The sequence below is a fragment of the Diorhabda sublineata genome, chromosome 7, assembly GCF_026230105.1.
Source record: "Diorhabda sublineata isolate icDioSubl1.1 chromosome 7, icDioSubl1.1, whole genome shotgun sequence".
NCBI classification, from domain to species: Eukaryota; Metazoa; Arthropoda; class Insecta; order Coleoptera; family Chrysomelidae; genus Diorhabda; species Diorhabda sublineata.
This window is the reverse complement of record NC_079480.1, coordinates 24,254,235-24,268,236: the sequence shown is the minus strand read 5'-3', so window position 1 is coordinate 24,268,236 and position 14,002 is coordinate 24,254,235. Positions and strand designations below refer to the sequence as shown.

At 32.1% G+C, this 14,002-nt stretch overlaps 3 protein-coding genes across 3 annotated transcripts in view; 1 reads left to right on the top strand and 2 right to left on the bottom strand.

The window, feature by feature from the left end:
- LOC130447104 (dynein axonemal heavy chain 8) overlaps window positions 1–3,297 on the bottom strand; it is an 85,952-nt gene extending 82,655 nt beyond the window's left edge. The window contains 6 exon segments of the mRNA XM_056783761.1: window positions 1,007–1,186; window positions 1,251–1,411; window positions 1,524–1,722; window positions 1,863–1,957; window positions 2,254–2,491; window positions 3,154–3,297. Of these exon segments, the coding sequence (XP_056639739.1) occupies window positions 1,007–1,186; window positions 1,251–1,411; window positions 1,524–1,722; window positions 1,863–1,957; window positions 2,254–2,491; window positions 3,154–3,297 (1,017 nt within the window).
- Window positions 3,298–7,077: 3,780 nt separating this feature from the next.
- LOC130446310 (probable cytochrome P450 6a13) lies at window positions 7,078–12,686 on the top strand. Its single transcript, XM_056782485.1, has 5 exons — window positions 7,078–7,547; window positions 10,421–10,834; window positions 10,887–11,159; window positions 11,360–11,611; window positions 12,447–12,686. Exons 1-5 carry the CDS (start codon window positions 7,130–7,132, stop codon window positions 12,605–12,607), a joined length of 1,518 nt encoding a protein of 505 aa, XP_056638463.1. The 5' UTR covers window positions 7,078–7,129; the 3' UTR covers window positions 12,608–12,686.
- A 512-nt stretch (window positions 12,687–13,198) lies between these two features.
- Window positions 13,199–13,646, bottom strand: LOC130446601 (DNA-binding transcriptional regulator BolA). The gene has a single exon (XM_056782964.1). It carries the CDS (start codon window positions 13,618–13,620, stop codon window positions 13,273–13,275), a length of 348 nt encoding a protein of 115 aa, XP_056638942.1. The 5' UTR covers window positions 13,621–13,646; the 3' UTR covers window positions 13,199–13,272.
- Between the last annotated feature and the right edge of the window lie 356 nt (window positions 13,647–14,002).

The following is a 14,002-nucleotide window of genomic DNA, read 5'->3' as shown; positions in this document are numbered from 1 at the left end:
AAAGTAAAAATAATCTAAACGAAACTAAAGTAAACCTCACGTAGTCGAAGCTAAAGTATACATTATTTAACCGAAGCTAAAGTGAACTAAATCTAAACGAAGCTAAAGTAAAACTAACCTAATCAGAGCTAAAGTAAACTTAATCGAAGCTAAAGTAAACTTAACCTAATCGAAGGTAAAGTAAAAATAATATAAACGAAACTAAAGTAAACCTCACGTAGTCGGAGCTAAAGTAAAAATAATATAAACGAAGCTAAAGTAAACTAAATCTAAACGAAGCTAAAGTAAAACTAATCTAATCGAAGCTAAAGTAAACTTAACCTAATCGAAGGTAAAGTAAAAATAATCTAAACGAAGCTAAAGTAAACCTCACGTAGACGAAGCTAAAGTATACATTATTTAACAGACGCTAAAGTAAACTTAATCTAAACGAAGCTAAAGTATAACTAATCTAATCGAAGCTCAAAAATAAAACGAACCTTATCGAAGCTAAAATAGATGTACATTCGACCCAAACGAAACTAAAGTAAACCTAACCTAATCAAAAAACGATTCCGATCGTCGGTCTGCTTAAAAAAATCAAGAGACAGCTCACAATTCGAATATAAATAAAAGTCGAATGAACGAAAACGTGAACAACAATTATATTTGACTTTTTTCTTGCTGTCTGTGTTTCGACGCTTCTAAAGCCACCATCTTCTAAAATTAAGCTTCCTCCAAAGTAAAACCTTAACGAGTAAATCATACATCCAGCCAAAAAAACCAATTCAATTATTGGTAAAACCCGAAATACACATTTCCGACATCTGGGATATCGATAAATGGATTTTACAACATCGGAAACTAAAACTAAACCGAACAGATACGGAATTTTCGGACAAGATAATTTTGTCGATGCGTTTAGAGGAAATATAACCTATTGAAAATGACAACTCTGTTGAAATAATGCTCCGTATATCTAAAAGGTAAGAAAAAAAATGACATTTCTGTGTATGAATCTTCTCACCTTCAGCACTTGTACGTTGTTGATGAATTCAATAAACTCTATAAAAGTTTGACACTCTTCGGTTTCCAAAAATTCCGTCACGGAAGTAAATCGCGTCAATTGCCTTCTCCAGTACTCGATTTCAACAACGGGACCAACAAATTCGTTTTCTCTTCTTAATTGTCTAAACTGAACGAGGCACTAAAAATTTCAATTAAAAATTTCACGTTCCAAAAATCGACAATGTTCCGTTTTGTTATCTCACTTTTTCTATCAACTTCGACCAAATTCTGACCGTAAGTTCCGTTTGGGCGATAAGCTGTTTATCGAAATACGCCTTCTCCCGTTTTTCTTCACAATCGATCGATTCCAACACTTCGGGATCATAATTGAAAGTTACGATTCCACTCAAATCTTCTTTTATCCCTAAAATTATTCAAAAATTCGATATTTGTATCGAATATTCAACAGCTTTCTCATTCTCAGTTTCGTTATCGTCTCTCTCCCTCTCCCTGTTCCTCTGAATCAGAATACTTACTATCGAGGTACGTGATGAAAGCCTCGAAATCGCCATTAAAATTAAGTTTCTGCATTCGACCTATTTCAGTTTTAGGTAAATCACCCCAATCTTTCCACAATAACAATAACGGTTTTATCAATTCCGCCAATATGTCATATGCCAATGCGGCAAAACTAATCTCTCCAAAATTCGTATCAAATTGAACGTAAAATACTTCCTATAAATAAAAAAAAACTATGAAATTAATAAAAATGACGTCCAATTTGCGCTCTATCTTATCCTATTTATTAGAATACTCACATCATATATATTTTTTAAATCAATATTGATATCTTTTATTTTATATACGGCAAATACTTTTCCTTTGGCGCCTACAAATTCGCCATCTGTTACGAACAAGCGATAGAAATCTATAGAGCTAACACCTGCAGGTGGCGTTCCTCGACCACTTTCTAAAAAGTATCGAGATATTAGCTTTGTTTCAAGTTCACAATAATCGATTCGGCATCGAATTATATCGATAACGATTTCGTCTATTCCTCACTGTTAAATATTCTTGTCATTTCTGTGTTAAGCATTATAAATTTTAAAAAAAAAAGTTAACTGAAGCTAATTTAGCTTTATTATTTCTAGCAAAAATGAATGACTTTTAATTTGTTTACAAAATTGATAAATGGATAAAAAATGGCGGTTACATATCGACGTATCGTACTATTCATGTATCTGTCTATTTTTATTGATAACTTACTTAAAAAATAATTGTTCATATCATATATTGTGCCCTTTTGATAATAGTAGAGAATACATTTAATGCCACCTTTGGTGAGAAAACTATTTAAAAAGTCTACTTGTCTAGCGTGATCAATTACAAATTCTAATACTTCATTGGGTTCAAGGCCGAGGTACATAGCGATCATGTCGCATACCTGCCTGTGAGGTAGTTGCATTTCTTGATATCTTAGCATTCTTGAATCTTTATATTTTTGCTGAAAAAAATAAGTATCCCTTAAAGCATATTTAATAAACACGACCACTTACAACGCCATCTATTAATTGTGAATGGGAAGGTAACTAATCGTATAGCAGTTAACTATAACTATATAATAGTCAATAATAGATCTGAAGTATTACATCAAAAAGCAGTTAACTATAATACGTCACCATTTAGGCAAAAGTCTTAAGTAATGTACAATAATAATAATGAATTGTAATCTTGTTTATAAATTTGAGATATATATAATTGCAGTGCCATCTCTTAATTGTAAACCAAAAGATTAAATATATTTCACCATATTAGTTAGCAGTTAACTATAAAAGATTGAGGTGTGATTGAGATATTAGAAGATAGATGGCGTGTAGTAAACTTCTTTCATTAATTAAAAAAAGTATTTCTATTTCATAAATTAACAATAAAACATTCCACATTTATTTGAAAAATAAGTTTTAAACACTAGAGTATACAAAATTCTTTTTTTCTTATTAAACGCATATTTTCTTTTATTCTAAAAATAGGTTATGTCAATCGCGATTATTGAACTTTATAAATATTGTATTCATTCTTCAATTTAATTAAAACATAAAGCAACATTTTAGAATTATTAAATAACGAATAGGGTTTTAAAGAGGGTACTAATTAATAATAACCAACCAGTTTTTCTTTGTAGCTTTCTTGTATAGCCAAATATGTCGCACTAGATTTTGATTTTGTCCTTTTAGCACGTCCGTCATTCATATGTCTTGCTAAACCGATGACCATTTGCAGGTCAGACTCTTGACTTTGAAATCCTTCCATAATTAAATATTTAAAAATTTATTTTCAAAAGAGAAAGTATCTAAAAATTATAATTTCAATTAAGCTTTAATTCTGATTATTTTTATTTATGAATCTCAAATTTGTAAAATGCGTTTTTACATCTTGTGCGATAATAAAAATTCATTTCGTAGGCCTGATTATTTACTAGAAAGTATTGAGAGCAGTTTCATTTGCAATAAAGTTAATATAAGATAATTTAAAAACGTTGTACAATCTCATAAATGTTTTACTAGATTTTATTCATAGTAAGTTAAAAAAATTACCTTTTAAAAATATATCACAAGTTAAAATCTTTATTACATCATGACATTACTCATTACCATTTATTTGACAGTTTTTATTTAATTAATTTAATTTCACTGTCAAGATAAATACCTACTTTGTTACCAGATGGTTATTATACAAGGTGTCTCAAAAGAAAGTGCAACTTTGGATAGTTTATTGCGTGAACGCAGCTCTTGGAGATTTTATCGGGAACGGATCGGACGTTGTACGTGTGTAACTTTTACAAAAACGGTAATTCAACGACTCTAGCACGTAAAAAATTCTGGAATATTCGCAATGCTCATCATTTAAATGATACGCCTCTAGACTGATTCGAAAACGGGTGGAGAAGTTTGGTTAAACTAAAATCTGGTCGAAAAGGTAGACACTGTATGCACTGATCATCATCATTTCTGATTTTACACAAATATTTAGGACTGCACTCTTATGAAATTTAGTAGATGCAAGAATTGAAGTTTTAGGATGCTGATCAGAAGCTTGACTTCGTAAACCAGATAATTGAGCGCTTTCCGACGTTCAACAACATCTTGTTTTCGGATGAAGCTGATTTTCATCTTAATAAACACGTCAACAAGCAAAATGGCCGCTATTGGAGTGCAACCAATCCAAAATACAAACCTCAGAAACCGCTATATTGGCTCTTACTTTGATTCGGAGCGTTATGAACACATGTTAAACGACTTATCCGTGCCTAAACTGCAAAACTTTAATGTTTATAACTAAATAATATGGTTCCAGCAAGACGGAGCAATTTTACATACGTCCAATAGATCTCTGGCACGCGCTACTGAAATTTTTCCTGGCAAATTAGTCTCTAGAAAAGGTGACATAGTTGGCCTCCACGAAGTTCCTATGGACGTTATCCGTTGGGGTTACCTACCCACCTATATTGAGATGGATCACGACATTGTTATTTGCTCTAAGAAAAGGTCTTTCCCGTTCCCCTTCCACACACTCCAGAGCGTTATAATCGTAAATTTAAGTGGAATGGATTATGAAACGTTTTAAGCGCTGGGGTAAATAATAAAAAACGTAAAAACAGAAAAAATAAAGTGAAAGCTTAAAGAGGTTATGTTATAATTTGTAAGTCATTGAATTTTTTAGTGGAATCTGATTTACGTAATCGCTTTGTGGGACGCCCAAAAGAGTATTTCAGACGTTGCGAACGCTTATTGGAATGCACCATTAAAACGTTCGAAAAATTTTCATGGGCTCAATAGTATTTTTAACTAAAAAAAAACAAAACTAGTTTAATTTATGTCGTAGTTTGAATTAAACATGGCGACCACTCTCATGAGATCGTCATAAAGCCACTGTAAACTACTTATGCTGACAGACACATCTAGGGGTCGGAAGTAAAATTAAAAAATTCATTCAAGCATGTGTCGTTTGTTTGAAAATGGATGGTTTGTGTCAATATCTTAACTTGTATCTGAACTAGGGATGGGTAAATGAAAAAAATATATCGATTTTTTCAATTTAAAGACAAATTTGAGATTGATACGCTGCTTTTTACCCCACTCATCTAGGGCGCCCTCTATGCGCGCAGACTCGTTATTTAATAGCCAGACCTCGTATAGATGTAAAGGATATACGAGGGTTGCTACCTAAGTAAGTAAGAGATATGGCAACACTGATGTGAATATGTCAAATTTGAAGTTGTCATCATAAAGTTTGACATTTTTATTCGTGAACGTAGTTAGAACGTGAAATTCGTTCAAAATCGGCTGTTGCACCAGAAAACAAAGATGCTGTGCGTAAACCGTGTGCTTGAGGCATACTTGGGCATTAGTTCCACTAGTTGTACATTCATAATTGCGTGAATATTTGAATGCCAAAAAGATAGGATGTCATATAATTTGACAATCGCTCAAAAAGCAGCTTGTGCCGATTGGTGCAAAGAAATGCTGAAAATTCTCAATCCTCGTGCTTCAAATGATTGTTTTCCAGAATCAGGGAAACCAATCACGAAAATGCAAGTTTTCACACTTAAGTATAAATCAAAACGTTTTTGAACAGTCAAAATATGATTTCTTCTTATTCCCGCAAATCAAAAATAAATCGCAGAGTCAACGTTTTTTTACACCCGAAGAAGCGGAGGATAGGTATTGATCTTAATGGAGAAAATTTTGAAAAAAAAATAAAGCCATATCCATTATAAATATTAATTAAAATATTAAGTAGCAACCCTCGTATTATTGAATTAAATTTTAATCTAAAATCTGAAATAATAAAAAAAAACAATAAATTGTGAAGAAGTTGTATAAATATCCAATAGAATAAAGGTCCTTGAACCTGATAATTTATATTTTCGGTGAAGGATAAATTATTAACAAAAAAATAAAAGCAAATACAATATTTAATCACCATCATTAACATTGGGCTCGATTTAAAGTAATTACATGAGGTATATCATGTCATGAGAGATTCTGAACTCAAAATCAAATGAATTCTTAGAATTTCTCTACTTAATAATTTAGTTTTCATTAAAATACTCTATATATTGTAGGTATACACTACCAGTCAAAAGTTTTCGCCCACCGTATAATCCATAAAAAATTTCTTTTTTGGGTCTAAGAGGAAAGTGTTTGTGCGCAGGACAAAGTACAACGGATGTCACATTCATGTGTAATTCCGACTGTAAAACACGGTGGAGCTGCTGGAGGCTAGGTGATGGTTTGGGGATGTCTTAGAGGAAGGGCGACTGGAGACCTGGTAAAAATTGACACAGTCGCCCGATCTCAACCCGTTGAGTTGTTGTGGGACAAATTGGAAAGGAAACTTAGAAAGCAGTTAAATATTTAAACGTCTTAAACAATATCCATTTATACAGAACAAAAAATATCGATATTTTGATTAATATGAATACGAAAATTGTCAATATCATATTTTGATGAAGACTTAAAGAAAAGGAACAGGTAATCTGCCTAAAATGGAGTAGGAAAAAGCAGAAGAAGCTAAAGAAATGTCGAAACGTAAAATTTTCATCTGTCTTTAAAAAATTATGAAAGAAACTAATTTTCAATCAAAAAATATGAACACACATTTAGTTTTTTCAGTTCTATTTATAAATTAGTTACATATTATTAATGATTTTAGCAGAAGAAAATGATAGTAATCTGAATTTTATTCTACTAGTGGTATATACATCAAGAGTACTCGCTCGAGTTTGATACTCGCAAATAAATATAGAATTTCGATAAAAAATCGACGGTATTCATCGATTATTTTTTGAAAAAATATCGATACTTTAATATATCGATATTTTGTCCTTATTTTAACCTTCAATCGACTAGTACTGATACGAATATATAGATGTCGCTTCAACGGTATGGTTAAATATTTATACAGAGTGGCCGATTTATCCTTGCTTATAATCTTTTATATAATTAGACTTTGTTTGCAAAGAGCTGATTAAATTATGTATTTTTTAAGAAAGATAAAATAGATAACAGTATCAAGGTAATATTTGGATAATAGTATAAATAAATAAAAAGTGTTACTTCCAAAATTAATTAATTGTGAAATGTTTCTTATATATTTAGTTGTAAGTTTGCCAATAATTTTGTATTTTTACATAAAATGGAGGTACTCATATTGGCAAAATAAAGGTGTATTCACGATCGAACCCGTCTTCCCAGCTGGCAGTTTGAAGGATGTTAAAGAAGGAAAAATATTATATTTCGATTTTTATAAAAAATTTTATCTCGAATTGAAAAAGAGAGGATTGAGCTATGGAGGGTTATATGAGATGATGTCTCCAGTGCTGGTGCCGGTTGATTTAGAATTAATCAAAAATATCATGCTGAAAGATTTCAGTCATTTCAGCGACCACGGTTTATATGTGAATGAAAAAGTGGATCCACTAACGGGGGGCTTGTTTCTTTTGGAAGGGGAGAAATGGAGGAATCACAGAGCAAAACTCACTCCCACATTTACAACAGGTGCGTTATATAATATGTCTATTTTGCTTTTATTATTCCAGTTACATTTTCAGTAACAATTTAGACAAATTTGGTTCCATTCGTTTTTTAGGATATTAAAATGTGAAGTGGAAATAGGAAACTGCTTTCTAAGTTTCCTTTCCAATTTGTCCCACAACAACTCAACGGGTTGAGATCGGGCGACTGTGTCAATTTTTACCAGGTCTCCAGTCGCCCTTCCTCTAAAACATCCCCAAACCATCACCTAGCCTCCATCAGCTCCACCGTGTTTTACAGTCGGAATTACACATGAATGTAACATCCGTTGTACTTTGTCCTGCGCACAAACACTTTCCTCTTAGACCCAAAAAAAAAATTTTTTATGGATTATACGGTGGGCGAAAACTTTTGACTGGTAGTGTATACCTACAATATATAGAGTATTTTAATGAAAACTAAATTATTAAGTAGAGAAATTCTAAGAATTCATTTGATTTTGAGTTCAGAATCTCTCATGACATGATATACCTCATGTAATTACTTTAAATCGAGCCCAATGTTAATTATGGTGATTAAATATTGTATTTGCTTTTATTTTTTTGTTAATAATTTATCCTTCATCGAAAATATAAATTATCAGGTTCAAGGACCTTTATTCTATTGGATATTTATACAACTTCTTCACAATTTATTGTTTTTTTTTTATTATTTCAGATTTTAGATTAAAATTTAATTCAATAATACGAGGGTTGCTACTTAATATTTTAATTAATATTTATAATGGATATGGCTTTATTTTTTTTTCAAAATATTCTCCATTAAGATCAATACCTATCCTCCGCTTCTTCAGGTGTAAAAAAACGTTGACTCTGCGATTTATTTTTGATTTGCGAGAATAAGAAGAAATCATATTTTGACTGTTCAAAAACGTTTTGATTTATACTTAAGTGTGAAAACTTGCATTGTCGTGATGGAGAATGAATCATTTTCGGTGATTGGTTTCCCTGATTCTGGAAAACAATCATTTGAAGCACGGGGATTGAGACTTTTCAACATTTTTTTGCACCAATCGGCACAAGCTGCTTTTTGAGCGATTGTCAAATTATATGACAACCTATATTTTTGGCATTCAAATATTCATGCAATTTGGAATGTATAACTAGTGGAACTAATGCCCAAGTAAGCCTCAAGCACACGGTTTACGCACAGCATCTTTGTTTTCTGGTGCAACAGCCGATTTTGAACGAATTTCGCGTTCTAACTAGGTTCACGAATAAAAATGTAAAATTTTATGATGACAACTTCAGATGTGACATATTCACATCAGTGTTGCCATATCTCTTACTTACTTAAGTAGCAACCCTCGTATGTCCTTTACATCTATACGAGGTCTGGCTATTAAATAACGAGTATGCGCGCATATAGGGCGCCCTAGATGAGTGGGATAAAAAACAGCGTATCAATCTCAAATTTGTCTTTAAATTGGAAAAATCGATATATTTTTTTCATTTACCCATCCCCAGTTCAGATACAAGCTAAGATATTGACACAAACCATCTATTTTCAAACAGACGACACATGCTTGAATGAATTTTTTAATTTTACTTCCGACCCCTAGATGTAGCTGTCAGCATAAGTAGTTTACAGTGGCTTTATGACGGCCTCATGAGAGTGGCCGCCATGTTTAACCCAAACTACGACATAAAATAAACTAGTTTTGTTCTTCTTTTTTAGATAAAAATACTATTGAGCCCATGAAAATTTTTCGAACGTTTTAATTGTGCATTCCAATAAGCGTTCACAACGTCTGAAATACTCTTTTGGGCGTCCCACAAAACGATTACGTAAATCAGTTTCCACTAAAAAATTCAATGACTTACAAATTATAACATAACCTCTTTAAGCTTTCACTTTATTTTTTCTGTTTTTACTTTTTTTATTATTTACCCCAGCGCTTAAAACGTTTCATAATCCATTCCACTTAAATTTACGATTATAACGACCTGGACTGTGTGGAAGAGGAACGGGAAAGACCTTTTCTTAGAGCAAATAACAATGTCGTGATCCATCTCAATATAAGTCTCCACTAAAAAATTCGTTTTAGCTACGTACACCATTAAAAATGTCAAACTTTATGATGACAACGTCATATTTGACATATTCACATCAGTGTTGCCATATCTCTTACTTACTTAAGTAGCAGCCCTCGTATGTCCCTGACATCTATACGGGGTCTAACTATTAAATAACGAGACTGAGCGCCTAGAGGGGGCCCTAGACGGGAGGGTAAAAAAACAGCGTATCAATCTCAAATTTCTCGTTAAAATTGAAAGAAAAACTCCGACTGAGGGCTATTAATTGTTGCAAGAGGCATTTGGGGACAATTCTCTATCTCTTGCGCATGTTTTTGAGTGCATGTTTTGATTTAGTGAGAGCCGTGAGAGCACTGAAAATAACCAGAGCCCAGGTCACCCTGTGACTGTTTCAACTCCGGAAACAGTGACCAAAATCAACCAAATTGTGCGTGCAGAATGTCGAATGAGCATCGGAATGATTGCCGACGCTGTAAACGCCGATAAAGAAACGGTTAGAAATATTTTACACAATGAATTACACATGACAAAAGTTTGTGCGAAGTTGGTGCAAAAAAATCTGAGTCCTGACCAAAAGCTCTTCCGTCAACGGGTCTGCTCCTAACCTAGAAAGATTAGAAAAAGATCTGCTTTGAAAGGGACCCGATTTGAGTCGATGGAAGCGGTAAAGCAAAAAACGGCAGAACTCCTAAATGCACTCACTTTATAATTAAATCAGTTTTCGTAACCAGTCTCGTTATTTAATACCCAGACCTCGTATTTTAATAATAAATTTTTGTTCGCGGTATTACCAATTTACAGGGAAGATGAAGATGATGTTCCATACTCTTGCCGCTTGTTCTAAGGGCTTTCAGGAATTGTTAAAAGAAGAAGTGAAGAAAAACGAAGCAGTATTTATAAAAGAATTATTAGCTAGATTTACTACGGATATAATAGGATCAGTAGCTTTCGGAATTGAGTGTAACTGTATGAAAGAACCGAACAATGAATTCAGAACGCAGTGCAGCAAAGCTTTCAGCATTACAGGAAAATTTAAACGGATGCTGCATCATTACTCACCGAAATGGTTCTTAAAGGCGATCAGTTTCAAACAAACTGATGAGAATGTCGAAAAATTCTTTTTCGATCTTGTTAAAAGTACCATCGAATACAGAGAGAAAAATAATGTGTACAGGAAAGATTTTTTACAGATGTTAATCGAACTGAAAAATACAGGTGAGTTTTACACACCTTTATTTGCATATTCTTATCGTTTTAATTGTTTCAGGAACCGTAACTGATGAGGAAACGATGAAAACATCTACCCACGGAACCTCTTTTCTCACTTTAAATGAAGTAACAGCTCATTCTTTCAGTTTCTTTTTAGCAGGATTTGAAACTTCTTCCACAACAATGTCGTTCGCTCTTTTAGAGTTAGCAATGAATCAGGATATTCAAGAAAAACTTAGAAAAGAAATACTTGAAGTTTTAAAAAAATATGATGGTGATATAACCTACGAGGGTGTACAAGAAATGCAATATTTGGATCAAGCTTTGCAGGGTGAGATGGTATATAATCTCAAATTGTATTAAAAATATTTTTATTATAATGTTTATTATTTGATGAATATTTATTTGTTGATAGCACAATCTGAAAAGATATAATCGAATTTAAATCATAGAAAGTTCTTGTGGGCATTTTTTTTTCTTTCCAAACTTGAGATTCGTTAAAAGAATTTTGGCGAATCGATTTTTTTTCAGAAACGTTGAGAAAATACCCTCCGATTCCACTTTTACCAAGAATATGTACGAAAACGTACAAGATCCCAAATTCGGATGTACTAATCGAAAAAGGTACCATAGTAAAACTGGCTGTGGAAGCTTTACAAAACGATCCGGAAATATATCCCAGCCCGGAAAAATTCGATCCGGATAGATGGAGTCCTGAAAATTCTGCAGATAGATCGAATTTTGCGTTTTTGTCATTTGGTGAAGGACCTAGGTTATGTATAGGTAAACAAAAATAGCACAATAGAATTTCATATATATATTTTTATTAGTGTATAAGCAAAATTAAAGTACAACAAATAATTAAAACAATTTAAACCGAGAATAGCTTATTAATATTGCTAGGATTATATTATGGAACAATAGTGCAGTTGGTCCGCTATAGAAAATTATTCCTGTTTCTAACCTAACTTGGTTCAAAACTTCAATTATTTACCGTTACCACGTTATAATTTTTTTCCTGTTGTTTCCATGGTATTAATTTTAAGATGCTAAGTTCGAAACTTTAATTACAACTTTTGGTTTATTTTTTGGTAAATTCGTTTAAACAGAAATGAAACGAAAATAATTTATTATATCGTACACAGTCATTGACAATACAAAAAAAATTACAAATATTCACATACAATATTCAACAACAAATCTTACAACATGGAAACCAATACCACACGACTACCAACGTTTGTAATGTAATTTCCGCTAATACAAGAGCCATAATTTCGTTTACACTTTGGATTTGTACATTTTATTTATTGGCTACAATTGTTATATCAAATTAAAAACTTACCAAAATCTTTACCTCGGATAAATTATAAGATATTTCTAAAACTTTTGTTATTTATCTTGAAAAAAAATTACTGGACACATTTGATAAAATTTTCATTAGTAGAAAAAATATTGTAAGCAATTTGTGTGTAAAGGCCTTTTTTCGACTCATGTGATTATCACATTCACATTCGTCGAAAAAAGGCTACTTTACACACTAGTTACATAAATAACTATTTTTAATTTTGCTAGTTAATGTATGTAGAGTACATATTATTAGGGAATGTCTTTTTAGGAATGAGATTCGGCAAACTTCAAGCTAAATGTGGAATAATAACAATTTTAAGGGATTATAAAGTCAGTCTTAATGAAAAAACCCAATTACCTGTACAGTTAAATCCTTCTTTCATCACTTCAGTGAAAGGTGGTGTTTGGTTAAACATGGAAAGTTTGTAATTCGATAAAATTTACTTTATTTTGTTTTAACAAATAAACTTTCTAAAAATAATAAAAAATAAACAAAATTTGATATAAATTTATTTACTTTTTGTCATAGTTTACACCTTCTTTAACAACATAAAGTTGTCTTGAGATAATGATCGCGATTCGCCACCCCAAATATAGTGTTTATAATATGTCAAGTATTTAATTAAAATTACACATAATAAACAGATCTTATAAAAAGCTTGGTACTTACAATATAAATAAGTTCCAAGGAAAACGAGTGGATTTCAACGGAATGATAAAATTTCTAAGACAACATGTATATTTTAAATTATAATAAAACTGATGTATGTTCGGGGTTAGGTTAGTGGATCAGAGACTATTGTACATAGAGGCTTTCTACAGGCCCGTCATGCTCTTTCAAAACTATCAAAAACTGATGTCCATTGAAAAGCTAATAAGGTACCTTGACATATATGACTGTGTCTAGTTAAAAGGGCAGTCACAACTCAAATTTTAGATACGGATACAATATTGGTTGAAACCCTGCTTTTCAGCTGCTTTTGATTTTGTATAAGGCAGTTTTAAATAAAACAAAACCAATAATAAATATACTTTTATTTTACTATCGCTGTAAATTTACATAAATATATACAAAAAATACGAAATTAATAAATCTATTTGCCAAATCCTCCTAAACATGACGGACTAGGTTGTACACTTTTTGTGCTTTTCTCCCATTCTTCAGGTGTTCTAGCTTCCACAGAAAGAGCGTGAACTCCATTGTTTAATTCTTCTTTCAGCACATCAGTTATCGCTCTATGTCTTTTTATTAATGGTACATTTGTAAATTTATTTGAAACAACTACTACTTTAAAGTGAGTCTCCGATCCTTTGGGAACATTGTGCATGTAAGATTCATTTATCACTTGTAAATGTTGTGCTTCTAAATGAGTTTGAAGTTTTTGTTGGATTCTCATCGCAATTTTGGTCATAGTGCTAATATTTGGGGTCACTTTTAACATTATTTGTTTATAACCTTGAAGGTATTATTTTTTGACATAACTTAAAAATGGTACCAACTTCAAAAATAACAGGTCACATAACACCCGGGGGTTAGTGAAATATTGAAATGAGAAGGTTTGCCGAAAAACGGTTGTGAAATGAACGGTTACAAAATAAAAGAAAGGCAACAAAAATATCAACCCCGTAAATGTGATCAAGGGTTTGAGTTACTATCACCTAATAAACTCAAATAAAATCGATCTTTCTGTATAAAACTGGTTGCCTATATATTAAGATCGCTATTATTTGACATTAATTAGGTGGTCACCCTGGCACGCTAAGAAGATGGCCGCAATCTGCTATTAGAGACGAAAGCTGTGCTTCTTTTGCAATAGCAGTAAA